Source organism: Magnolia sinica, chromosome 4 (assembly GCF_029962835.1).
Source record: "Magnolia sinica isolate HGM2019 chromosome 4, MsV1, whole genome shotgun sequence".
NCBI lineage: Eukaryota > Viridiplantae > Streptophyta > Magnoliopsida > Magnoliales > Magnoliaceae > Magnolia > Magnolia sinica.
In genome coordinates, this window is record NC_080576.1 from 114,218,317 (window position 1) to 114,243,632 (window position 25,316).

The following is a 25,316-nucleotide window of genomic DNA, read 5'->3' on the forward strand; positions in this document are numbered from 1 at the left end:
TTTCTCATATTATTTTAATTTATGATTTTAAAGATGAAGCAGGTCCATAGCTCAAGTGAACCACACCAAAAGATGCTGCAGTGATAATGACATCTACTGTTGAAACCTTTCCAAGGGCCACTGTCATGTTTTCTTAACCATCTAACCTATTCATTTGGTCACGTAGACATGAATGAAGTGAAAACACAAATATCAGCTATATCCGAAACTTTTCCAGCTCTCAACAAGTTTTTAATAGTAGACTCATTCCCACCTTGTGATCTGATTAATCCCTGGAGTTGCCTCTTTTTTTTGGCCCACACCTTAAATGATCTGAAAAAATTGATGGACGGCGTGGATCAAACACATAAATTATGGTGTAGCATAAAGAAGTTTTACATGTTAAAAGTTGGTTTTGTAGTGGGCAAATAATATTTTCCCAATTCCGCGTTAAGTGCAAAAATTCAGTGTTAACAAACATGCCCTAATTTAGTTAATTTCTGCCACGTGTACTATTTCGTAGTGCATGCGTATCAAGTGACAGAACAGACGGAGTATCAATAGACTCCCTGATTTTATCATTCCTTTCAACGTCCCCCGCAATCTCTAGGTCTCTCTCTCTCGAGGTTTTTTTTTTTTTTCCTTTTTTTCTTTTCTTTTCTTTTCTTTTCTTTTCTCAGACGAGCTGTTCTCCTCCCCTTATCCTTCACCCGAATTCCTTATCCTGCTCCAATGGCGGAGGTCATGGACATGCCCTTGGAATCTCTGGATCGGCGCCGCGAGCGGCAGCCAGACCGCCGCGACAGGACCGACGAAGAATCGCCTCCCCCTCCGCCGCGTCGGAGGGACCGGGACTCCCGGGAACGTCGCGACGAAAGGGACGAGCGCCTGCCCAATCGCCGCGCCGAGTACCATGACCGGGCCCGATCTCCCGGTCCTGTTGGATCTTCTCGGGACAGGGAGCGGGATTACAAGCGCAGGCTCAGCCCTAGCCCTCCTCCTTACCCCCATCGCGATCGTCGCCATTCCCCGCCTCGGCGGTCCCCACCGCCCCCGTTCAAGCGGTCCCGACGGGATGATGGCGGGTATGAGAATCGCCGCGGGAGCCCTAGGTTAGTGCTTATCTTGCTTTTTTTTTTTTAATTTTATTTTAAATTTTTAAATTTTTTTTTTTTCCGTTCGATCTTATGTGTTTTCTATATCTTTAGCTAGTTTCAGGAATTCAAAATAAATATGTTTTGGTTGGAATTAGGGTTTATGAGGTTAGGTTTAAGGTTGGTTCTGGTACTTAGTGGTATCATCATAATGTTTCTAATTGTTTTTGTTACTATCGAAGAATAGGGACATAATCGTCTGATGAGTGTGATTCAACTAAGAAATTAGCATAGGGACTTGGTCCATGGATTTTGAGTTGGGGTACTTGTGAAAAACGTCAAAATCTGAATTTCTGTTGAGAAATTCCAGAACTGACAAATTGCCAAGAACGATACATTTCACATTCTTTAGGAAGTGCCATCAAGAGGATAGTTACGGGCTTTATGGTTTATAGCCTTGCGGGCTTTAAAGGATTTTAGATGGGTATGATGCCCATTTTGAGGAAGAGGAATTATAGGGTCCAAGATTTGGTGGTTTTCAAGGAATTCTCCATTTGCAGTGGGGCCTTCAGATCAATGGTTGGGATAATTGAACCATGGTCCCACATGTCCTGAGTCCAACCCGTCACTGTTAGTGATGTACAGGAGCCAAAGTCTAGTTGCCTCTGCGAAAATGTTGAGTTGCCGGCTCTAGCATAGTGCAGGTTGAGGCTTGTTCTTTGGGTGTTTCTCTATTTGTCTGTACCCTGTAGCTTCCCTTTGCCAATTAAAGGCCATTTTTTTGAAGGGTAATGCAAATTTATTCTTAAAGTCACTGTTCTTAATGCTGTCAGCTGGGTCAATGTGTACCATTTATTCATTTTTGACATTCATGGAGATTCCTCCCAAGATACGATACTTGAAATGATGAGTCACCCATTCCATTGATATGGACGGATCCCTCTATTCAGTCCATACATAATGATATCACCAAATTCTTAAGATCTCTCTATTCAATTCTTTCCCTCCTTTTTGCTCGATGGAGGAATCCTTCTGTTGAAACTCTAGAAAGGATGATGCTATTCACATGCATGTAGTACTGAAAAAGCTAATAACAAGGTATCCCAAATCAGTTACGTATCGGCCGTAACGGTAACGGTGGGGCCCGTTACGCGATACGGGGGCGTAACAGGCGATGGGCCGATATTGTAACCATAGCGGCCCCGTAATGGCTGTTACGGACCTTGAAAAAAAAAAAGAAAAAAAAAGAAAAAAACTTACCTTTCTTCTTCTTCTTCTTCTTCTTCTTCCTCTTCTCGGACAGTTGCGGCTGCAGCCTTCGTTTTCTTCTTCTTCTTCTCTGTCTCTCTCTCTCTCTCTCTGTTCTTTCCCTCTGGCTCTTTTTTCTTCTCTTCTTTCCCTCTTTTTTCTTTTCGGTTTCCCTCTGTCCTTTTTTTTTCTTTTTTTTGTTGCAGGTTTACCACACACCAGCTTAGCTGCTGTAGGTATGTGTCATGCTAAGACGAGCGCTGACACTCCTTGAGCTCCAAGTTGTACGATTGGTTCAAAGGAGATCAAAGTTATATGGGCTCCACAGTGATGTATTTATTATATATACACCGTTCATCTATTTTTAAATATCATTTTAGAGCATTACCCCAAAAATGAATCGTATCCAAAGATCGTCTGGACCACACCAAAATAGCAGCAGAGATGATGATTTTCACCGTTAAACAATTCGTAGGCCCACCATAACATTTATTTTCCATCCAATCTGTTCATAAGGTCAAAAAGACCTGAATGAAGAGGAAAAACAAATTTCGTATTGATCCAAAAGTTCTGTGATCACAAAAAAGGTTTCAATGGTAGACGTTCAATCCACCACTGCTTTTTGCAGTGTGGTCCACTTGATAATTAGATCTATATTATTTTTCGTGTCAAGCCTTAAGACGATCTCGTCAAATGAATGGATGGTTTATATATAACACATTCATCACGAGTAGGGCCCAAAAACTTTGACACGTGTGTTACACTTCACAATCCGAGTCCCGCCTAATTCGGGCCCTTAAAAAATTGTATACGAGACATATATTAACTTAAAATTTACCAATTAAATTATGAATTGCAATTGCTAACTCACAATGCCAAAATCAAATTATTTGAATAGTTTTAATTGTTATTTTGTGGACTTTTATTTTTTAAAATAGGGCCTTTTGATTTTTTTCATGATTCACTATCCAATAAATGTCCACCAATACATAAGTGGGATAATGGCAATAAATTGTATGAATTTGAGGCTAATTTGGGGCATAGATTGGTCCTCCAAGTCAGCCCGAAATTAGCAACGCCATCTACCTGAATTTAATTTCATTTTTTAAAAGAACTATTGGGAGAAAGATATTAAATTGTTAAGTATATAGATATTTAGAAAATTAAATATATGAATTTTGTAGTTAAATTCAGGTTACCTGGTTAAAAAATTAATCAGACAGTTCGATACAACTTCTCACCAAAGAGTGGACCGTTACACCATCATAAACATGTTCCAATTTATAAATGAATGCATATTTGGAATGCTTAGAATATTTCGGATTTAATCTATATTTTTTCATATTTTTTTGGCAAAAAAAAAATTGTGCTGTTACAGGCCGTTACGTCCCCGTATCCGTATCGGTTTTGGAGGGCACCGTTACGCAACCGATACCGATACGGGATACTATGACTAATACTAATTGTTGATGCAGTTTTCCGACTGATCCTCTACGGTGTTCTCCCTTGAACCTGCACGGACAAAGGGGAGAGAAAAAGGAGGCCCTGATTCGTCCAGGGGACTCTCCAATGCCTAAGTCAGGCTCGAGGTCTTGAAAAGAGATCTATGGGGTCTTTTCTTTCGGTATTGAGAACGTACCTTGAGATGTGAACACCTTACCTATTTATAGGGTAGAGGGGATCCCGTTATAAGGGAGATCTCCCACATATTTTGGAAATTTGTTACAATCCGAAATTCCCGAGATTATAGGTTCCCACGATCATTGGGATTTGGTTTTATCTTCCGAAAATCTTGGGAGATCTTTAAAGATCCTTCAGAGCTTATAGCTCGGCTTTAGGTCGTACCTCGAGGTGGATGTCGAGTTGGGAACGACCGATACCATTCTGTTCGATAAGTCAGGATTCACCATGTTCGACTGTCAGCTGAGCTAGAGGGATCATGTTCCCTTCGTTTTGATGATGAATCTTCTTGACTCTGTTAGGAGTGTTTGTTTAGTTTGTGGCGATCTATGAATGGGCTATGGCCGATCTATGATCGTCCTTCAACTGATTTTCGATTAATCTATGGCCGATTTATAATCGAATTGTGGTCGATCTGTGATCGTCCTTTGATTGATCTATAGTCGACTTATGACTGATCTATAACTGAGCTATGGTCAGTTTGTAACCGATCTGTGACCGAGCTATGGTCGATCCGTAATCGACATGTGGTTGGTTTGTGGGCAGTCTGTAACTGTCCCTTGGCCGACCTAGGAATTAGGTCGACCCTTCAACCACTTACGTGGGCTTAGTAGCCTTTCAAGTGTTTTTACATTTGCATTTGCATTTTCTTACTTGAAGGTTAGCCTGCTTTTGGACGTGGAGGCCGTATCAAACTAGGGCTTCACTAGGCCTATGTTGGTTCAGTAGAGTTGGTCCATTCCATAAGCCGACTTTCGGACTTGCAAATTTTCCCCCAACACTAATCATGACTCAATTATGATCGAATGGATTGTTAACTATGGCTAGATCTCGGAAAAATGGAAATTTTATTGATAAGAGTCACCTCTCTAATTGTACCCAATATCTTATTGTGAATAATTCTGGCATCTTTAGGAGAGAGGAGGCATTTGCATTGTACATTTGGAATTTATGGGATTGCCATCAATAGGATGGCTTTGGGACTCTAGCAGTAAATAAATTGATCCCCCTGCAGTGTACAAAATGAACTTTGCAGCCAAGTACAAACATTTCTTACCTCCCCACATGGATAGAAGTTTGTAAACGAGAATTGATTTCAAATGCCACATGGTGAAAAGTAAAATGTCTAGGGAAGAAAATGATCCTATGTTATTTATTTTATTTTTTACAGGGATTTGGCTTGTTATATATATTCCCTTTTTTTTTAATATCTTAACACTCATTTGACATGCATCTTTCAAGAAAAAAAACATTCTTTTTAGAAGCATTTTACTGTGTATTTCTGTTCTTTAGTCTTAAATGAGCCATATCTAGTTACATGTGCCATGTCAGTTATGCGTTGTTTGATTGATTTATATGAGCCTTTCTGAACTACTATAGTTATCTCTACTATATATAATTATAATAGGCAGGGATAGACACAATTACTTTTTGGAATTGGTAAGTCTATGCGTTAAAGGACATGGGAACGGTTTTAAAGAAACCCAAAAGGCATTTTGGTTAAGCTGTCTAGTAAGTGACACCCTCCAAAAAAAGAATGGTTGCTACAGTGCATCCTGGCTATTGTGCTTTATTTATTTATTTATATTTTTAATGCTGGGGCGGTAACCTTTGCATCTGTGGTCATGTTGCAATGATCCAAACTGTTTACATGATGGGCCACACCATGGATGAGGGATATCCAAAGCAAGCTTCAAGATTGGAAGACGCTATCAATTGCCAAACCACGGTTAAAAGAGGTGATCTATATTCAAAAGAACAAAGTTTAATGATCAAAAGGGCTGAAATATTCCAATTTGATAGTTTTTCTTTTCTTTTACATGGCGAGATTCATCATATAAAGGTTAGGACCACTGAAACATGACACTAGATCCAACATCTACGGAGTGGTTGTAGATATAACAATATGTTGGGTGTAATGACAAACCCATAAGTAGACCTTCCAAAACTTCTCCTTCCCTCTCCACATGCATGGCATGTGCCATATCCATTGATCTTCTTTGTAACTGAGACATTTTGTATGTTTCGCACAGTGTGAGTTATTAAAACTACACTTGGAGTGCTTGTTGCTCATGAGTTTCATCTTTGAGCTTGCAATGCTAAAATGCTTTTTCCTGATCCTTGTTGCATATATGAATTTATCATGCAGAAGGGCTAAAGAGCTGGTTATTTTCGCTAAAGAGCTGGTTATTTTCCTTTTTCTTGAGCTTATAATTGTTTACATGATGTATTAATCTTGAACAAATGTCCATCTTGCTACTTTGGAGTCATGAAGTTGCATGTCATCATCCATCTGTTTTAGGTGGAGAATATCTGTCAATAGATGCACTTTGCATGTGGTCCCATTTTCTATTATAAGTTATTTTGAGATGATGTCAGGTTTGGTTATGATTATGGAGGATATGACCGTGGCTCACTGGGGGGCAGACCTGGGTATGCTGATGAAAGACCTCATGGCCGGTATATGAATCGCTCATCTGGTGGTTATCAAGGTGGGCCTTCTAGTAATTGTTCATTTTGATTTGGCATTGCATTTGAATTGATTTTTCATCTCTTTCACTGCCTCCCTGTTGTTTTACCTTCTACTCGCTATTGACTTCTCATCATGTAACACCATGACCATCCGCTAATGTACTTAGAAAATTTATATTTTTGGGCTTATTTTCCACATCATTTCATATATTATGCAGCAGATTCTCCTTCAAATACTCCAAATGGTCCATTTGAAATTATTCTCATGGATTCTTTTGGAGATCTTCTTAGATTGATGGAGGAAAACACATTTGTTCAATCATGATTATCTTTAATTTGGTCTTAGTTTGTGGCATGAAATTCTTATGTGGTCAATTCACTTGTTTTTGGGTCATTTCAGATGGTTTAGTGTTGATTTGGTGACATTGGTTCATTTTGTTCATGATCAATTTCTTTCACTGATTAGATCATTCTATGAATTCATTGTCTGTATGGATCATGATTCAGCTGTGTTGTATATATAGTCTTAAATTCCAGGGGCTTTTAGTTTCTATATGTTGTATGGTCCTATTGAACTGCACCTTATAGGAGTGTGTTGGTTTAATTTGAAGGCTCCAAAAGGGCAAGGGTAAGGCCTAGAAGGATGTGGAGGTAGTAAGAAAAGACTTCTGGACCTATGGTTTAACAGGATTTGGTCCATGAGGGTTTGTATAGCTGACCTGAATTAGTTGGCATAAGTCTTACCAGATGATGGTGATGATGATGTTATATGGTCGTTATTTTACATTGTATATTGCAGTTACAGTTACAATTTATGGTCCTGTTTGAATTCGTTGAAAAGAGGAAATTGATTTCCTTGGGACTAACATTTCCGGGAAAATAAGTGGAATTATTGTGTTTGTTTTCTCACTAATGTTACCAAGGAAATTTGTCTAATTTTCCATTTCTGTTGTTTGGCAGCCACCTCATTTCCACAGAAAATTTATGGCTTTGTATATGTATCAATAAATATTCGTGATCAATGGCTCATCTATTAGTGGCACAGATGTGGAAACTTGGTTAAGATCAACTGCTGGACCCCACATAGGCCACACATGGTTAAGACCATATAACAATGGGCCATATGTGGTCAATATCATTTAATGATAGGCCGTATGTGGGAATACACATGGGCATTGACCAGAGATGGTCTTGCATGGTTAAGATCGTATAAAAATGGGCCCCACACAGAACACGTGGTTAGGTTTGACTAACAATGGCCCCACATTGTTAAATATTTAACGACGGGCCCACAGATTATTCAATGCATTATCACATGTGCTTTATATGGATATCTGATACACAGGTTGGTTTTACTGATTTTATGTAAGTCTTGATGTTTTAATAGCTGGATGGGACCTGTCCATTCCAATTTTTAGAAAACTGGCTAGGACACTAAAGTGTGCAAGGGTTTTGGTCTGGCTGAACTGGGTTGGACCATAGAACCATACTGGTTTGGCAAAACAATTGGAAAATACTGGAAATTAATGAATATATGGTTCGGGAGACAGATGCAAGTTGGGTATAATTTGTTACAAAATGATACCATCTCCCAGGAATTGTTGAATGGTGGCGTGGTGATTGATCTGGACTGTTCAATTAGCAGGCTACATCTTGAATCAAGGTAGCTTTCTAGAGTGCAGTGGCGGAACATGATTCATGTAGCCAATGCCAATTAATTGGGATAAGGCTTGGATGATGATGATGATGATCTTGAATCAGGGTAGCTTGAAAATCAAACCCATTGGAAATTCATAAATTTCCATCACTTGGCTATTTTAGGACTGGTAACATCAAAGGATTGGTCCATCAGGTAGGCTGTAGACCCCACTCTGGGTTATACCAGAACAAGGCTGCCATCTCGAGGATGCTATTCCTATGTCTCTTGTAGATGGGCCGTTGCAACTTCTTTTGCACTGTGTCATACTGATACTATACTGTCACTCTTAGATCATGTTGAAATGTAACTTTTCTAAATGTAAGCATAAACCATAATGCGATACGGGTGCAATCAGATGGATCAGGGCGGTGTCCATGGAGTGTTGCTTATATGAGGAGACCAGCGACCTATGCTCGTCCATCCGTACCTTGTTTTGTAACATGCACTATGAAACCAATGCAGAAGCAGAGTCCAGATTATAATTAAGAAAGGGGCCTCAAGAAAACTTCTACAGCCAGCAATATGATGTAGCAGATTATTCAAGAAAACTTCTACAGCAAGCAATATGATGTAGCAGATTATTCTTCCATTTATTTTTCTGGTTTTCTGGTTTTCTCAAGAAAGTCTAGGGGTGTTTACAGTAGGCTCCAATTCTGTTTGGGAGTTTGATTTGCTGTGATTTAGTTTGTTGTTTGGCCTTGTCTTAAAAAAAAAACTCTTATCATCCAAAAAAAAAACAAGAAAGATAAATATATTTGTTGAAAAAGGTGCAACTACTAATTCATACGAGTTCTCTCGGCTTGCTGGTCTGGTTGGAGAAGAAGAAGCACTACCAATGTTGTCAAATCGCATATGCAATTGCATGCGACTAACCTAGGCTGATCGCTTATGTGATCGCGTAGTCACATAAATGATCACTGAAGCTTCTTGCGGTTTTTTAAAAATGTGGGAAAAAAAAATATAGAGAGAGAGTTCTTGCAAGTTGCAACTTTGATTGTTGAATCTTGATCGAGGAGGAGAGATTCTTTTAAACTTGATTGTTGTTTGAACTTCGAAGGAGGAGTGATTCTTTTAACCATTTTACTAAAACAGACTCTTTATTTTTTTGTTCAATATGCAAACATTTCAATGATTTCTTTAAGCCACTTGTTGCAAGCTTTTTTGTTGAAAACTTTTGTCGAATATACATAATATTTTCTAATATCCTAACATTTTAGAAGGTTTTATTAATACTTACCTTTCTTTGGGGATTACTTCTTTAAAATTATATTTCCAATGAATCTCTTTTTGGTGAACCATTTTGTTTGATTATATATATTTTTTAAATTAGATATCATCCCATCTTATTTATGGGAGAAGTTGATATCCAGCCAGCCTAAATTTCCGAAGGGTGCTAAGACCCATCCACTTTACACGTTTGCCATTTTAGACTTCCCAAATCTGTTGCCTGTTTGTGGAAGGAACATAACCTGGAAATCCCAGCCAGCCTAAATTTATGACAGATTCTATGATCCATCCGCGTACAAGTGTCATACACGTATGCCATTCCATACTGCCCAAATCTGGTGCCCGTTTGCGGAAGGAACATAGCCTGGAAATCTGGATCACTGAAAGCTGGGGCACGTCTATGTGAAATTCTGGCCTTTATTTCTTTACTAAAATGTTGCTAGTTTAGCCTGTGCATTGTGCATTTCCTCTTCAGACAATAATCTCATGTACATTGGCAAATGATGCCTTTTTGTTGCTTTTGCTGTCATGTTCCTGACATTTTAGAGAAACGAAATGATCGAAGCTTTTGGATTCTACCCTTTTGATGATGTAACAAAAAATGTAGACCAACCGGCTGTAACTGGCCTTTGGTTAATTGTTCTTTGATTTGGATTCATCTAGTAATTTGTATCACAATTTTCTTCCTTGTTCCCTTTTCTATTAACCTTGAATTGGTACAAATGTTAGTAATGTATTATTATAAAATATGAGTGGGTTTCTTTTATGATGGTTATACTTTCAATATAAGTGTTCAAACTGGCCTTTTAGTTAAATGTTTTTTTTTTTTAAGGAAAAAAAAAACAACTTGGATTGACCTTGTAAAAAGGGCGGTAGTGTCAAATTCTATACTTTTGTTTTTTGTTAACCTTGATATGTTGCATTCTTATTTGCCGATTAAAAAATGTTGCATTTGGGTTTTTTTTTTTTGCAGAATGGACAGATTCGGCGCGAGCTGGTTTTCTTGATGTTTTAAACCCAGGTGGTGCACAAAGGTCAGCATTTCACCTTCTCTCATTAGGCACATGTCGTTCAGCATGAGTCGTTCTACCTCGTCCTTTTTAGTTTCAGTGGCTTGATTTGAAATTGTCTTGTAATACTTTAGTCCTTTATTCCTCCATTCATTTATTGTCTCAAACCATTTCATTGCTGTGCTTTAAGTTCTGGTTGATTAGATCTTTAAAAAGAATTAAGCAAAGAAATCTTATCAAAAAAATGCACCTTTGTAATTTTTTGCATTGGATATATGTAGCTAGATATTAATCCTACTCGAAGTTATGTTGATGTTCCTGATTACTTAGTGCAACTGGTCAGTAATGCAGTTTATGTAGGAATTTAACTAACTTCTTGATTGATTTTGATCTTCGAACACGTAGTCATCATATGATATGTCCCCAACAACTCCAACTGCCCAAATATCAGCATTTGCGGGAATTTTCCAATAAAATCTGTACATAGATTTCAATTCCAGCAACTATGATTAGTTTCCAACAGTGCAAACACAATTTTCAGCCACCAAAATTGGATTTCCAGCAATTAGATATAAAATCCAGCTCACAATCAACCATAAATCCAAATGACCGGAGTGAATTGCAGCACCTATTGCTAGATTCTAACAATCAAAATTCTCTAGGAAAATCCACAACTGGCCCATATGCACAAATATGCCATGAAGAGAAGGCTTCAATTTTAATTGGCATTTTAGAATAAACCCCCCCAAAACAAAATGTGCCTCACTGTTAGGAGGGTCGATGTCAGTTATGCAGCCAATCACCCAACCTCTGCCGGGCAATCATGAGAAAGTTGACCCTGAATCAATGATAATGACACCATGTTTAGCTGTCCAAAGATAAAATATAGCAAATCTTCAATCTTCTCTACCACAGAACTGCTAAAACAGCCACACATACTGTATTTAATCCTAAAACCCTCTTAAACATTAGCCTCCTGTCAAATAAGAGACCTAATTAAATGATCCCTTACAAATCCCCATGTGATAGCTGTTTAAGTTCTCCCATTTTGGACTTTTCAGCAAAGAACCCCCAACCTTGCACACATAAGATTAATAGAAAAGGCTGGATGTCAGCACGACCTCCAGCAGGGGTTTTCCTTTTGAGTGCATTGGTTGGTTTTCCTTGCTTTTTCGAGCTGTTTCTTTGGCCCTAGGATCTTTTCTTTAATTGAATTTAAAGTTATTTGCTTAAAAAAAGTCTTGATGCAAGGATTTTGGCCATAATTTTTTATGGTCTGCCAATTAAACTAATTGGCCGATGGTATGGTGACCTCTCAGCTCTTGTAAATCAGTACAATAAATGATACCCCAAAATCCTTGGACAGTGGCCATGATAGAAGAATTCTGATACAAATGTGACCAAGTTGACTTTGATGAGGTCCCAAGAGATTTGAAAGAGGGCAATTCTGATACAAATGCAACCAAGTTGACTTTGATGAGGTCCCAAAAGATTCGAAAGAAGGCCATAGGGTAACCATCTGGCCTTGGGGCTTTGTCTCTTCCTAGGGCTTTGATGGCTTCAAGAATCTCATCTTCTTCTATTTGTCTTTCTACCCAGATGGCATCAGTTAGGCAATTGGTGACATGGTTGATATAGGAATGGGGAAATTTTAAGAAAAAATTGGGTTTCGGGGGAAAAAAGTAATTTTTCCTCTAGGGTTCAAAGTTGAGGTGCAAATACAATTGCCACCTTATCAAGCATTAGGTAACAAAGTTTTTGTATGAAGGGCTCTGATATTGACACCTACCTCGATGGGTTGGCATTCACCCTCTCTTTTCTACTTTTGTTACTGAAAGTAGAAAGAAAGAGCAAAAGTAGAAAGGAAAGGGGGTCCACATCAATCAGGCTGGGAGTATATACTGGCTCCCTCAATTTCTTAACAGGAATATAGTAGGGTTATTCAATTTCTATAGTGGATACATAACAACTTGCTTTCTTCAAGTTGTCCTTGATGCACCCAAAAACATTGTAGAATCCATTTTATTCTTTAAGCTGCCTTTTGCGTTTATTCATAGGTTAGACACGTTTGAGGTGACGTATTCACTTTTTGACTGTGCTCTAGATCATGATAGTCCATTTTGCGTTATGTTATGACTCCGTATCAGGAGCATGTGTTGCCCCATTGGGGCCTTCATGTAAAGAGTGATCAGAACTGTCCATGTTCTAGGTGTTATCCTAGACGGGCCACGGTAATAAACTTATGCTGAATGAATGATTTTGACCAACGGTATGTGTTGATGTGTTTGGTCTGTTGAAAGGAAAATTCTGATGGATCACATTCAACTCCACAAATTGATTGTCTGGTCATCCTTCAGTGTGGTTATTGGATCTTAGGCCAGTCAAAGGAGTGCCCAGAGAATAGACGGTTCCTATCATCTTACCATCTATACCTCTGGGCTGCATGGGGTGGCACATGCTGGTGATCTTCAGTTGTGTTAGAGCAGATGAATACAAATAGTAACATCCCATTATACTATCATTGCATATGACGGTGATGAGCTAATCCAATTCTCCATTTGCGGTGTGGAGTATATTTTCCATGGAAGACTAACTACCAACATTTTGGAAAGAGGGACACTAGGACAGCAGCGGCAACTGGAAAGAGGGACACTAGGACAGCAGCAGCAGCAGGAGGAGGAAGAACCAAAAGCCCCTGATATGGCACTTTCGGCAGCTGGAAATTCCACTGTCGCTGGGGGTTGTCCCGCTGCTGGAAAGCCCCTCACAACAGTGGATTTCTCGGCTACCAGAAGCCCTTCTCACAACTTAATTCATTCAGTTTGACACTAATATCTTCGAAGAGGCCTATGATTAGTTCCGAACGTGGATTGTTTAAGATGATGATGTTTGCTGAGTAAAAAGTTGAAAACTGTTAGCAGCTTAGCTTCCAAATCAGTGTGCTATTTTTGCATATGCGGCTTCTTTCCACTGGAATATCTCTAAGAGTACGAACACTTGACAATGAGATGAAAAAGTGAAGCACGTGAATCCCTTTCCATATCAAATCCATAAAGTAAGAAGTTGAGCTTGAAATTGATGAGCAGAAACAGAAACTCAGAATCTGGTTGAAGTTTAAATGACGTGTGGAAGCAGCTTTCTTTGCCGGCATGAACTGAATTAGAGCTTTTGCTTCTCTGTTTTTCTGGGTATTTCTCTCCATGAAGATAAGCCCTTCATATTGAACATACTGAATTCTCATATGCACACCCACACGCTCATCGTACTTTTATGCTATAATGATAAGTAATGTATAATTTTATTCACAGTATGTGTAATGCTGCAAGCCTATTTTTGGCTATGGTTTGCATTGATTACGTCTCAAAAGTTCATTTGCATTACTTGCATCTACATTCTTATTATGGATACATACACATGCATGTGACGTTGGTATTAGTTTATTTGTATAATCATAGATTGTATGGTTAACATCACCAAAACAAAATGCTTCTTTGGAATCATAAGCAATCCTTAGTGGGACCTACTAATTAGATGTTTCAAGATGATGAGTTAGCCTATGTTTTTTCTGCGCTCGATCTTGACTTGATCGGATGGTTAGGATCATTGTAACAACGTGATTTTTGTGCAATGGCTTGCACCCATTTGCATGCTTGAATGGAGTGCTTGAATCAATGATTGGCAAAGCCACATGCCAATTAAGAGCTTTGGGGTTGTTGCAAGTGTCCCCATGTAGGTGGATTCGTTAGCATTGTGCATGTGTGTGTGTGGTGTGGCCCACCTGAATCTCATGGATGGGGCTGATTTTTGGGTCCTAGGCCTAACTTCATGGGATGCATAATGTCGTCTCATGTGAGAAACACAACGATTCATGGCATTGTGTCTGTTTGCATGTGCATGTGTGTGTTGCAGTAGCTTTCCATTGTTTTCTATGGTGTGCCATACCCTATCCCCTCCCAATATAAATATGTATGTATATTATGTGTATGTATGCGTTATGCTTTGAATTTTTTATTTTATCATGAGGGGGAATACTTCTAGTGTCAGTGGTAAGGTGCTAAGCAGAAAATAATAAATATTCATTTTGTAGTAAGTTGACAAGTATCTGAATCATTGCAGGGAAGGCTTGATGTCATACAAGCAATTCATTCAGGAGCTTGAAGATGATATACTGCCAGCTGAAGCCGAGCGCAGGTGCTTCTTGGACATTTCTTAAGACTCCGTTAACGTCATGAATGCTGCACTGCATACATTCACCTTAATGATGTTGTTGTTATATATTCTTTTCACATTGACTAAAGCATGGTTGCAATCACACAGGTATGAGGAGTACCGGTCGGAGTATATTACAACCCAGAAACGTGCCTTTTTTGATGCTCATAAGGATGAAGAATGGTACTGGTTTCTTTTTTCCCTTATACTTGAATCTTTGTCTTTTGATTTTGATTTATTTATTTATTTATTATTATTATTTTTTATGGTACCTGACTTGTTTTCTTGATATAGGCTCAAAGACAAGTATCATCCAACAAACTTGGTCACAGTCATAGAAAGGTGAGCTCTGCTGGTTTACATATTTGAAGGACAAATGAAAACAGTAAGGCTGAATAAGTTAATGGAAATTGATGAGGGCTTGGTGAATGTCCTTTTCACTTAAGTAACCAGTTCTCCTGATGTTTCCTGCCAGTGTTCTTTTAAAAAGAGGAATAGGTGTTCTTGATGGGACTTTTTGTGGAGAGATCTATTGCTTGCTTATATTTTCTTTTCCATTGTCTACTTATTTTTTGTTGTATTTGTGTGGCCTTCTTTTAGGAGGAACGAACAAGCTCGGGCAGTTGCGAAGGATTTTTTGTTGGATCTACACAGTGGAGAGCTGGATATGTAAGATGTCTTCTTTTGTGTAGTTGATCTGTTTGATGATCCAGAGTCATGTTTCCAATTTCTTTCCATTTTTGAGATGCAGAGGTCCCGGTTTTATTGCATCATCATCGATAAAATCAGGACAGGGAAGCGAACCGAACTCCGAGGATGAAGCGGATATTGGTGGCAAACGAAGAAGACATGGAAGGGGTCCGGCAAAAGAAAGTGACCTCCTTTCATCCGCTCCCAGGGCTCACCCTGTAAGTGCTGATCCCAGGCGAATCCAAGCTGACATTCAACAAGCACAGGCGCTTATACGTAAGCTTGACAAAGAAAAGGGCATCGATGACAATGTCCTGTGCAGCATGGATCAAGACAAAGGGGAAGGGGAGAAGCCCCATAGTGGATCTATGGGTCCACTTATAATTATACGAGGTTTAAACACTGTCAAGGGCCTTGAGGGTGTTGAGTTACTTGATACGCTGATTACTTACCTATGGCGCATCCATGGTTTAGACTACTATGGCATGTCTGAGACAAATGAAGCGAAGGGTCCTCGGCATGTGAGAGCAGAGGGCAAAGGTTATGATGAAACAAATAATGTTGGGCCTGAGTGGGAAAAGAAGCTTGACTCATTCTGGCAAGGAAGGTTACATGGTCAGGATCCCTTGGAAAAAATGACAGCCAAGGAGAAGATAGATGCAGCTGCTGTTGAAGCTTTAGATCCTTATGTTAGGAAAATAAGGGACGAGAAGTATGGGTGGAAGTATGGCTGTGGAGCAAAGGGCTGCACAAAACTCTTCCATGCTGCTGAGTTTGTGCATAAGCATCTGAGACTGAAGCACCCAGAGCTTGTGTTGGAGCTGACTTCGAAGGTGCGCGAGGATCTGTACTTCCAAAACTATATGAAGTAAGTATAGGTTTTGGTAGCTTTTTTCAAATGTTCTGATGGATTTGTTTGAACAGTTTGTTGATTATTCTTGTTCTCATTGCAGTGATGCAGATGCACCTGGTGGGACGCCTGTGATGCAGCAATCAGTACCGGTATGATTCATGAATGCCTTTGGATGTGCATTTATCTGTATTCATTTTTTGGATGTGTGCTATCTGTATTCATGCAACAATCAGTACTGGTTCAGCAATCAGCACTGGCATCTGAAGTTGGCACTGATGGTGGTATATCATTGAATATTTTACTGCAGAGAAGGAAATCGCTATACATACAGCCTGCAGAAGTATTAGGATTAATATGAAATTGTTTCTTTTCCTGAACATGCCAGTATTGATCTTTTTTAGCTAGTTTGTACATACAATCTGAGTTGCTATTCCAGTTCGTTTATGATATTCATCAGTGGGAAGGAATTAATTACGTAGTTTGATTAGTAGTTTACTCATGAAAGGAATGAACTTCAGTCTGACTTATTATCATAGCTACATTGAGATGTGACAAAAATGATTGAAAATTCAATGCTATATACAATTATAGACCACATTCCCTTGTTTCTTATCTTTTAATAATCTGCTAACTTTTAATATTTAATGATTTTTGTCTCATTCTTTCCATGGTGTGAAGTCTCTAAATGCCCATGAATAGTATCAAACCTTTATTCCATGGTCTTTCCATGAGATTCATCTTTCTTACTCTTAAGCAATTCCCTGAGGGTGGCTCTAGTCAATCCATCATTTATGTTTCATCTTTCATGTCCTTTTCATGAATGGCCAGGGGCCAAAACCATCATTAGCTGAGATAATGGCCATTATATAAGTCCATTTACTTATTATTTAGATATTACTTTCAATAAGTAGCGGGCATTGTGACTGTTATCTATTAATAACGATTTTGCTCATTATATTCGCAGGAATTATGGGTATATTTAACATTCATACACTTATATAATGCCATCGGATTATTTTAAAGAGAAATGTTCACACACAACTAGTTGTACATCTGACTAGTTGCCTCATTTAAGGAGTAATTAATGTTAGAAAATGTTTCCAAGATCAGGGTTATTTCAAAGAGGAAAAAGACTTGCTGGCTTGGGTGGGCCCCATCGTGGCGTTATTGTGAAATCCACCCAACCATCAGGTGAGTCGCCTTGTGTTAGACTCAAGGCCCGAAAATTAGCCCCATCCATTGTTCAGGTGTACCACACGATTCTAAACAGTGTACATAGAAAGCTGACCCTCCAAACTGTTTCCCTTCGTGTAGCTCACATGAATCACGTATGGGCCTACTTTTTGGGCCTCATGACTAGCTTTTGGCGTGGCATCTAACATTTGAGTGGATTTCATACGCTCATCTTGGTGGACCCTGTAAAATCAAGTGTGGAGGTCTCTCTCCCAACTGTTTCCATTGGTATGGCCCACTTGAATCATAGATCGGTATGATTTTTTTTTTTTTTTTTAATCTCTGGGCCTAGCATGGGATTACACATCTAATGGTCGGAGTGGATCTCAACCTCAAATTGTGATGGGCCCCGTCTTGTGTCTCTTGGTTTCAAGACAAGTATCACTATTCTGACTGGGATTGTGCGGCGTAGAACAGAACACCGAGATTGGCACTGATGTGGCAAAGTTATGTGGGCCTTACCATTATGTATGTGTTTTATCCACACCGTCCATCCATTTTGCTAGATCAGTTTAGGTAATGAGCCCAAAAATGAGGCATATCCAAAGGTCAAGTGGACCACACCACAGAAAGCAGTGGGGAGGGGGCCACATAGGTTTTGGATCAAGATCGTATTTGTGTTTTCCTTTCATCAGGTCTGTGTGACCTTACGAACAGCTTGGATGGCCAATAACATCATGATGGGCCTTGGGAAGGTTTCAACAGTCTGTCATTGTCCTTGCTGTTTTCTGTGGTGTGGTGCACTTGAGCTTTGGATCTGCCTCATTTTTGGGTTCATGTCCTTATTGGATCTAGCAAAATGGATGGACGGTGTGGGTATAACACATGCATCATGTTGGGGCCAACAAAATTTGCCAAGCCAACACAGACCTTTGTCTTGTGTTCTACGCTCCGCAATCCAAGTCCGGATCAGGTGTTACCCAGGTAAAACCATAGTAGGTGTTTCCCCGACTGTGGGGCCCACCTTGATGTACGTGTTGTATATCCACACTGTCCATCGGTTTTCCCAGCTCACTTTAGTGCATAGTCCCAAAAATGAAGTAGAGCCACTTCTCAAGTGGACTACAACACATAAAACATTGGTGATTGACCATTAAAGACTTCTTGTAGGCTACAAGTTTTGGATCAAGCTGATATTTCTGTTTGTCCTTCATCTAGGTCCGTGTGACTTTATCAACGGGTTGGATGGCAAATAAAAATTACGGTGGGCCCTAGGAAGCTTTTAATTGTGGGTGTTCAATGTCCACTGTTTCCTGTGGCGTGGCCTCCTTGGTATTTGGATTTGCTTCATTTTTGGGACCATCCACTATAATGATCTGTAAAAATTGATGAACGGCGTGGATATACAACACATATATATCAAGGTGGGCACCATGCATTGTTGTCAAATGTGATCACATATGCGCATACTGTGGATCGAATCGCATATGCCATGCGATCCTGGCAAGTATGCCATGGCATACTTTTATATGCTACCAATATGAGATTGCATATGCAAGTATGCGATCACATATTTTCCAATAGCCAGAGTGGAAGCAAATTTTTTATTTTTATTTTTCCTTTTCAATTTGAAGAACTTTTGCCTATAAATAGGGTATCCCCTCTATTTTCACTATTCTTTACTCCAAAGCTCTAAATCTCTTACTCTCTCTTTTACACCTCTCTCTCCTACTCTAATCTCTCTACAATTATTTCAAGTATGTTTATTTTATTTTTTTGCAAGTTGTGGTTACTTTTTATAAATTAAGTTGTTAGTTATAACATGTAAGTTGTTTCAAGTTACCCATTTATCAATAAAATTTCTTTGTTCGAAGTTTTTAATAAGTAATTCACTTTTAATGCAGCTTGTTGATTATTTTGTTAAAATTTATATAATATAGTATAAGTATTTAAATATATAACTTAATGAAACACTCAAACTATAATGAAATAAGTAAAATAACCCAATCCAATCATGTGTACTAATTAGGCAAGTTTTTCCTAATTTTTAAAAATTTATTCAATTTTTATTTTTATTTTTTCCTTTTTTCAATTTTTTATTATTTAAAAAAAATATGCCATGGCAAATGCGATTGTGGCATTGTGCGATTGCATATGCGATTTGGCAACAAGCACCCACTACTGTGTTACCCGGGTAACACCTAATCCACTCCCCACTATCCTTGGGAACTTAACACCGTTTTGGGAATCAACAGGTGCCAAAGGGGTGCCCACCCTTCAATTTTTTATGGGGCCCACCATGATGTGTACGTGAGATGCACTTCGATCATTAGATGCGTAATCCCATGTTGGGCCTGGGACTAAAAAATCAGGCTGATCTATGATTCAATTGGGCCATACCAATGGAAACAGTTGGGAGAGACATCCACCATTGATTTTTACATGGCCCACTGTGTGAGCATGTGGAATCCGCTCCAACCATTAGATGCCACACCAAAGGTTAGGCCTGAGGCTCCAAAAGCAGGCTCATACATGATTCAAGTGCGCCATACTAAGCGAAACAGTTTGGAGGGCGAGTTTTCCTGTACACTATTTTCAATCATGTGGTCCACCTGAACGACGTATGGGGCTGATTTTCGGGCCCTGGGTCTAACATGGGGTGACTCGCCTGATGGATGGGGTGGATTTCACATTAACACCACAGTGGGGCCCACCCAAGTCCACAAATCCTTCCTCTTTTGAATAACTTTTTCAGAGGCAACATTTTTTAAACATTAACCAGTAATTAAATTAGGCAACTAGTTGGGTGTACAACTAGTTGTGTGTGAGCATGTCGCTATTTTAAATATGTTTAACATAATTTTAAATGTTGTCTACTACATATAATGCCAATAGCTTGGTGCAAAACTTTCTTGCAATTAGTTATTTGAGGTGATTAAGCTACACAGTTGAAAAGGACATGAAATGGGTGTTTAAACTAAAGTGAGGGCAGATAGGTGATTAGGGTAGAACTCTGCATTAAACCTCGTGGAAAGAAGAGGTGTGCCACACTATGGCCTGGTTATTATCAGATAAATTGGGATTATATATGTTAGATCTGGGGTCATATTTGGGGATCGAAACCATTGATCTGATGAGATACGTTGGTGATTGTTTCTTTGAATATCTCCAAGGTTGGAAGAGCCTAAATAATCAATAAATATCCCACAAAATAATGCTCATGGGGATGATCAATATTTAAAGGAAATTTTCTAGGGGTTGAAATTATGTCAATCTGAAAACTTTTCTGCCCATCCATGTCAAGGACAATTATGTGAACAGTTTGGGTCATTCAAACATTGACCCCCCTTAATTCAACGGTTGTAGTCTCCATATATGCTGCAACAATAGGTGGGGATTTATTGAGCAAACCATCTGCAAGAAACCTACTTTTTGAACTTCTGATGTTCCCCTTGCCAATGTCTTGCAAACCACTTCCTCTCTCCACATGCACCACATGTGTAAAATCTACTAGTTTCATTAATCATAATTAATAATTTCCAAGTTACCAGATTTAGATCTAAAGCCCTACCTATTGATTTGCAATCTGGGTATAGAGGCCACAATAGTGTCATTGTCAATTTCCTTTAAAGCCTCACTCAGTGAATGAATTGCTTTTGAAATGGGATATTCCTAGTTTTAAACCTTCTAAATTTTCACGAAAAAATGTTCATCAATGAATAAATATTTATGTTTCCATGGAAAAATCTGTGGTCAGATTGAAGAAATAAAAATTGCCTGTTATTGATCATAGCGACTGTTATATTGCTTGTAGTTAATGTAATGGGGGTTTGGAGAATGCCATAGGAATCATGTTTTCTTTGGGAATGCTCATTACCTGTGATTACTATAAATAGAAGTAATGTTCGTCGATTTATTTCGCCTATCAGTACCTTGTTCATGAGCTCCTGCAAACTCATCAATGCCTATTTTCTATATTCTAGTTACCAAGCTAGAGAGAGACAGATCAGTGCATGATATCATGTTCCAAAATCAGGATAGATGTATGTATGCATAAGCATGTGCTTTGATTAGTTATTGAAATATTGTTCTGTTTTGTTGCAGAGGGATAAGCCACAGCGGCGTAGACCAGGTTCAGATAACCGTTTGAGGGATGATCGTGGCAACCGCAGGGACCAAGAAAGGGTTGATAGAGTAAATGATGAAGAAAGGTATGATAGGAACGAGAACTCGCCATCTCGTGATTTGCAGTCCAACACTAGTGGACTGGAAGGGGGTAATCCTGATGATACGATATATGATGCTTATGGTGGACAAGGCATGCGCGGTGCTCCCCCCTTCGCTTCGGATATACCTCCTCCACCTGTACTGATGCCTGTACCTGGTGCTGGGTAGGTTGACTGTTTGTTTTGTTCCACATTTTCCTTGGGCATATCTTAGCTAGTTTTTTAACTATTGTCAAATGTTATTTTCATCGGGTGTTTTGCAGGCCACTGGGACCTTTTGTTCCAGCTCCCCCTGAAGTTGCCATGCGCATGCTGAGGGAGCAGGGTGGACCAGCTCCTTATGAAGGCAATGGTGGTCCACGTGGTAGGAAAGGGAGGTCTGGCCCTCAAGTTGGGGGTCCGGCACCAATCCTTGCTGTATCTCCAGCATTCCGTCAGGATCCTAGACGCATCCGGAGGTTAGTGTTGTTCCAAAGGAATAATGACGTAAATCTGTTTATGGTTTGAATGTTAAAAAGGGTTGCCAGTCAATGGATTGAAATTAACTTGTTTTGGCCTGATTTCAAATGCCAATCCCAACTCCAAATTTGACAGAAGTCATCCAATGGAACTAGCATCATAAAGAAACTAATTTCAGGAATTAGGGATTTACCTACCAGATACTGAGGTCAGAAACTCATCTAGATATTTATAAGAGAATCACACACAGGAAGGAGTCACAAGAGAGACTGAGCTTGAGTTCTGAACAGTCTTGTACATGTATGGTTGTCTATTATAATACAGATGCACAGTTGTGACTTGCGAATACAGCTGCACACACTCAAACACAAGAAGTTTTATTACAAACTGATTTTGAAAATCCTCTCACACGTGATCAGGTCGGGGCCACCTTTTGTTCTCTTGTGCACGTGTGGGCTGGGGTTTGATTGCTATCACATGCGGCCATACCTTTCTGTCAGGCTTATCCTTGAACGTCTAATTGCTTTGTTCTTTTTATTTTTTAAGAAAATTACCATTATTCATAAAAAAAGATCAGAGCCTCTTGATCATCTCAAGTATGTTATTTCCTTGATTGATTCAAATGCGAAGGACCAGTTTGGCAGACAGCTGAAAATGAGTTCATCTCATTTTAGTCAACAATAATTATGTATTAGAGATCTTGGTGTCTAATTCATGATGAGTTCATCATATTAGTTACGTATTAGAAACTGATATCTCTAATACATAATTACTGTGAACAAAAATGTGATCAATTCATTTTAAAGTGTCGATCAAATTGGGCCTAATTTTTCAAGTTGACCAAGATTTTGAACATCTTGACTAAGTTGCTGATTGTCCTCTACTTCTGCAACTTCCTGCTCAACCATACCTTCCACTTTCTCAAGGCCTCCGACATTTGAATCAACCCACCAATGTTAGATGGTTGCATTTTTACTCATGTGTGTGTGTGTGTGTGTGTGTGTGTGTGTTTTCTTGACTTGTTAAGGAATGACTGAGCTAGGCACAAGACATTTATGAAACCCCCTTTAACTAACATATTCCCACTAGGGGCAGGCTCCATTGTTACTGGTATCATTGTGACTTACAATCGTACTAGGAAGATATGGGGCCCACACAATGCATGCATGAGATCCAACCTGTCCATAATGGTGTCAGCGCAGTTACCCACAGGGCAACAAAATAATGCTTCTCCATGGTTTATGTGGACCACACCACAAGGAACGAGTTTTCATCAGGTCTGGATGAAGGGTCAGGTAAAAAATCATGCTGTTTTGAAACTCAGGTGGGCCCCTGTGTAAATCGAGGGTGGGCGTCACCTCTCACATTGTTTCCTTTGTGGTGGTCCGCTTGAGTGTTGGATCAGACTGCTTTTGCTTCCTGGGGATAATATGATGTGATGCTTTGGATGGATGGGTTGGATGGACTTCATACCTCACATCTGCCAGGCACCATCGTATGCTTATGTTGGTATCGGTACCCACTTCAGTGTGCCCCCTTCCCACTATGACTAGTTTATTTTCATTAATTGTGTTTGTGTTTGGTTTTACTTTCCATCCAGTACTGGATTGGGTCTTTCCTGTACATGAAGCTTATAGCTGTGAGATGACAATATACATCTTCCCCATTACTTGTGTTGATTTTGTGGACTCGAAGTTACTGATGGCAGAATTTAGCTATATTTATGGAGATTTCATGTGGTTTGACTCGGTAGATTCTTTCTCAAGCTGATAACCAATACTGCATTTAAAAAAAAATAATTTTCTATTCAGATTAGTTTGCTAATCTCTGTTAAGATTAATATTCTGTTTCCCAATGAAAGAAGATTTTTTGGTTAATGCTTTTATTTTATTTTTAATAATTATTTTAGTATTCAGAGTTCAGATCTGTTTTTTGGTGTGTTTATCACCTGTTTAATGATTGCTTTAAAGTACCGTCTTTCTTAGCTAAACCATGCCTAGATTTCTTAGTCTTATTCAACTGTCTGTCTTCGATTACTGATGGCTGTCCTTGACTAAAAAAATATGGTTTTCTGATTTTTTCAACTTTTTGATTATTCGGATGTTTGATTGTTTTCTCTAATTTTGGGTGCAGTTATCAAGATCTCGATGCTCCAGAAGATGAAGTCACTGTTATTGATTACAGGAGTTTGTAGACAGGTTTCGTTTCCACTTCAAGCCATGACGAGAACTTTGTTGACTGTTTAAAATGGGGAAAGAAATGGAATCATGCGCCTCTGGTTTGGGTTTCTACAGCTATTGGATCTTCATTTTTCATTGCTGGAAAGAAAAAATATCACTTGTTTTGTATTATATAGCAAACAAGATGTATACTCTGTCGGTGGAAGCTGCTTGTCGTGTTTTTGAATGGGAATACCACCCACCAACAAGAGTTACAGGCGATAACTTGATTTTGGAAATTTGAGATAACCGACTCTTCAAGGAATAGGACTGAAAATTGGATTTTCTTTGGGTTGTATTTGTGGAAATCACTTTAAGCGGTGGTGGTTTTTGCGTTGTTGTCTTGGTTGGATATATTTTCATTGCACATTTTCTGAACTCCATACCATTCCTATTATGGACTAATGGCAATGTTTATTCATGGTTAAGAGGATTATCTACTCCAAATGATTTGGAAATGATTGCCTTTGGCCATCTCTCTTTCGCAGAGGGCCTGCCAGGGTGCAATTAAAAAAACACTTATGCGTTATATTCACTGTTCTGTTGGTTATTTCTTAGTTTGAATTAAACCATAGTTAAAAACCTGACTAGATGTTCAGATCGGTTGGGTTGTGTGGACACTACTTAATTATTACAAAGTGAAATATTTGTTGCTGATTAATATAAGTAGTTTAATTCTGTAAGCAATACAAAATGTTACTTAAATCAACAGGAGCACTGATACCTCACTTAAGGTTGATTAACTTGGGTGAGGCTGGCGTTAGAATCTCACTCCTGACATTAATTTTTAATAAAATCATTCCATTTTTATCAACGTCCATTCATTTAGCTGGATCAATTTACCACATTAACCTAAAATTGAGGCAGATTCATTTTAGCTCATAAACCCAAAATTTTGGCATATACGAAGCTAGGGTGGACTACACTACTGGAAATACTAGGATGAAAATCGTTTCTTGTGAAAACAGTATCTTACAATACGCTCCTTTTGCAAGCATCTCTAGGAGATGATAAATGCAACACAGTATCTTGTTTTTCTTTCTTTTCTTTTCTGTTTTTTCTTTTTTCTTTTCTTGGC

The 25,316-nt window shown here is 39.0% G+C and overlaps 1 protein-coding gene across 1 annotated transcript; it reads left to right on the forward strand.

The window, feature by feature from the left end:
- Nucleotides 1-591: 591 nt before the first annotated feature.
- LOC131243954 (serrate RNA effector molecule) lies at nt 592-24,592 on the forward strand. Its single transcript, XM_058243616.1, has 12 exons — nt 592-1,091; nt 6,381-6,493; nt 10,373-10,433; nt 14,526-14,600; nt 14,727-14,801; nt 14,913-14,960; nt 15,219-15,287; nt 15,370-16,176; nt 16,262-16,310; nt 21,439-21,725; nt 21,824-22,018; nt 24,153-24,592. The coding sequence occupies exons 1-12, from the start codon at nt 712-714 to the stop codon at nt 24,211-24,213; spliced, it is 2,220 nt and encodes a 739-aa protein (XP_058099599.1). The 5' UTR covers nt 592-711; the 3' UTR covers nt 24,214-24,592.
- Nucleotides 24,593-25,316: the final 724 nt, after the last annotated feature.

Coding starts and splice junctions, on each gene's coding strand:
- LOC131243954 (XM_058243616.1), top strand. CDS start 712: ATGGCGGAGGTCATGGACATGCCCTTGGAATCTCTGGATCGGCGCCGC. Junction 1,092..6,380: donor AATCGCCGCGGGAGCCCTAG/GTTAGTGCTTAT, acceptor AGATGATGTCAG/GTTTGGTTATGATTATGGAG. Junction 16,177..16,261: donor TACTTCCAAAACTATATGAA/GTAAGTATAGGT, acceptor TTCTCATTGCAG/TGATGCAGATGCACCTGGTG.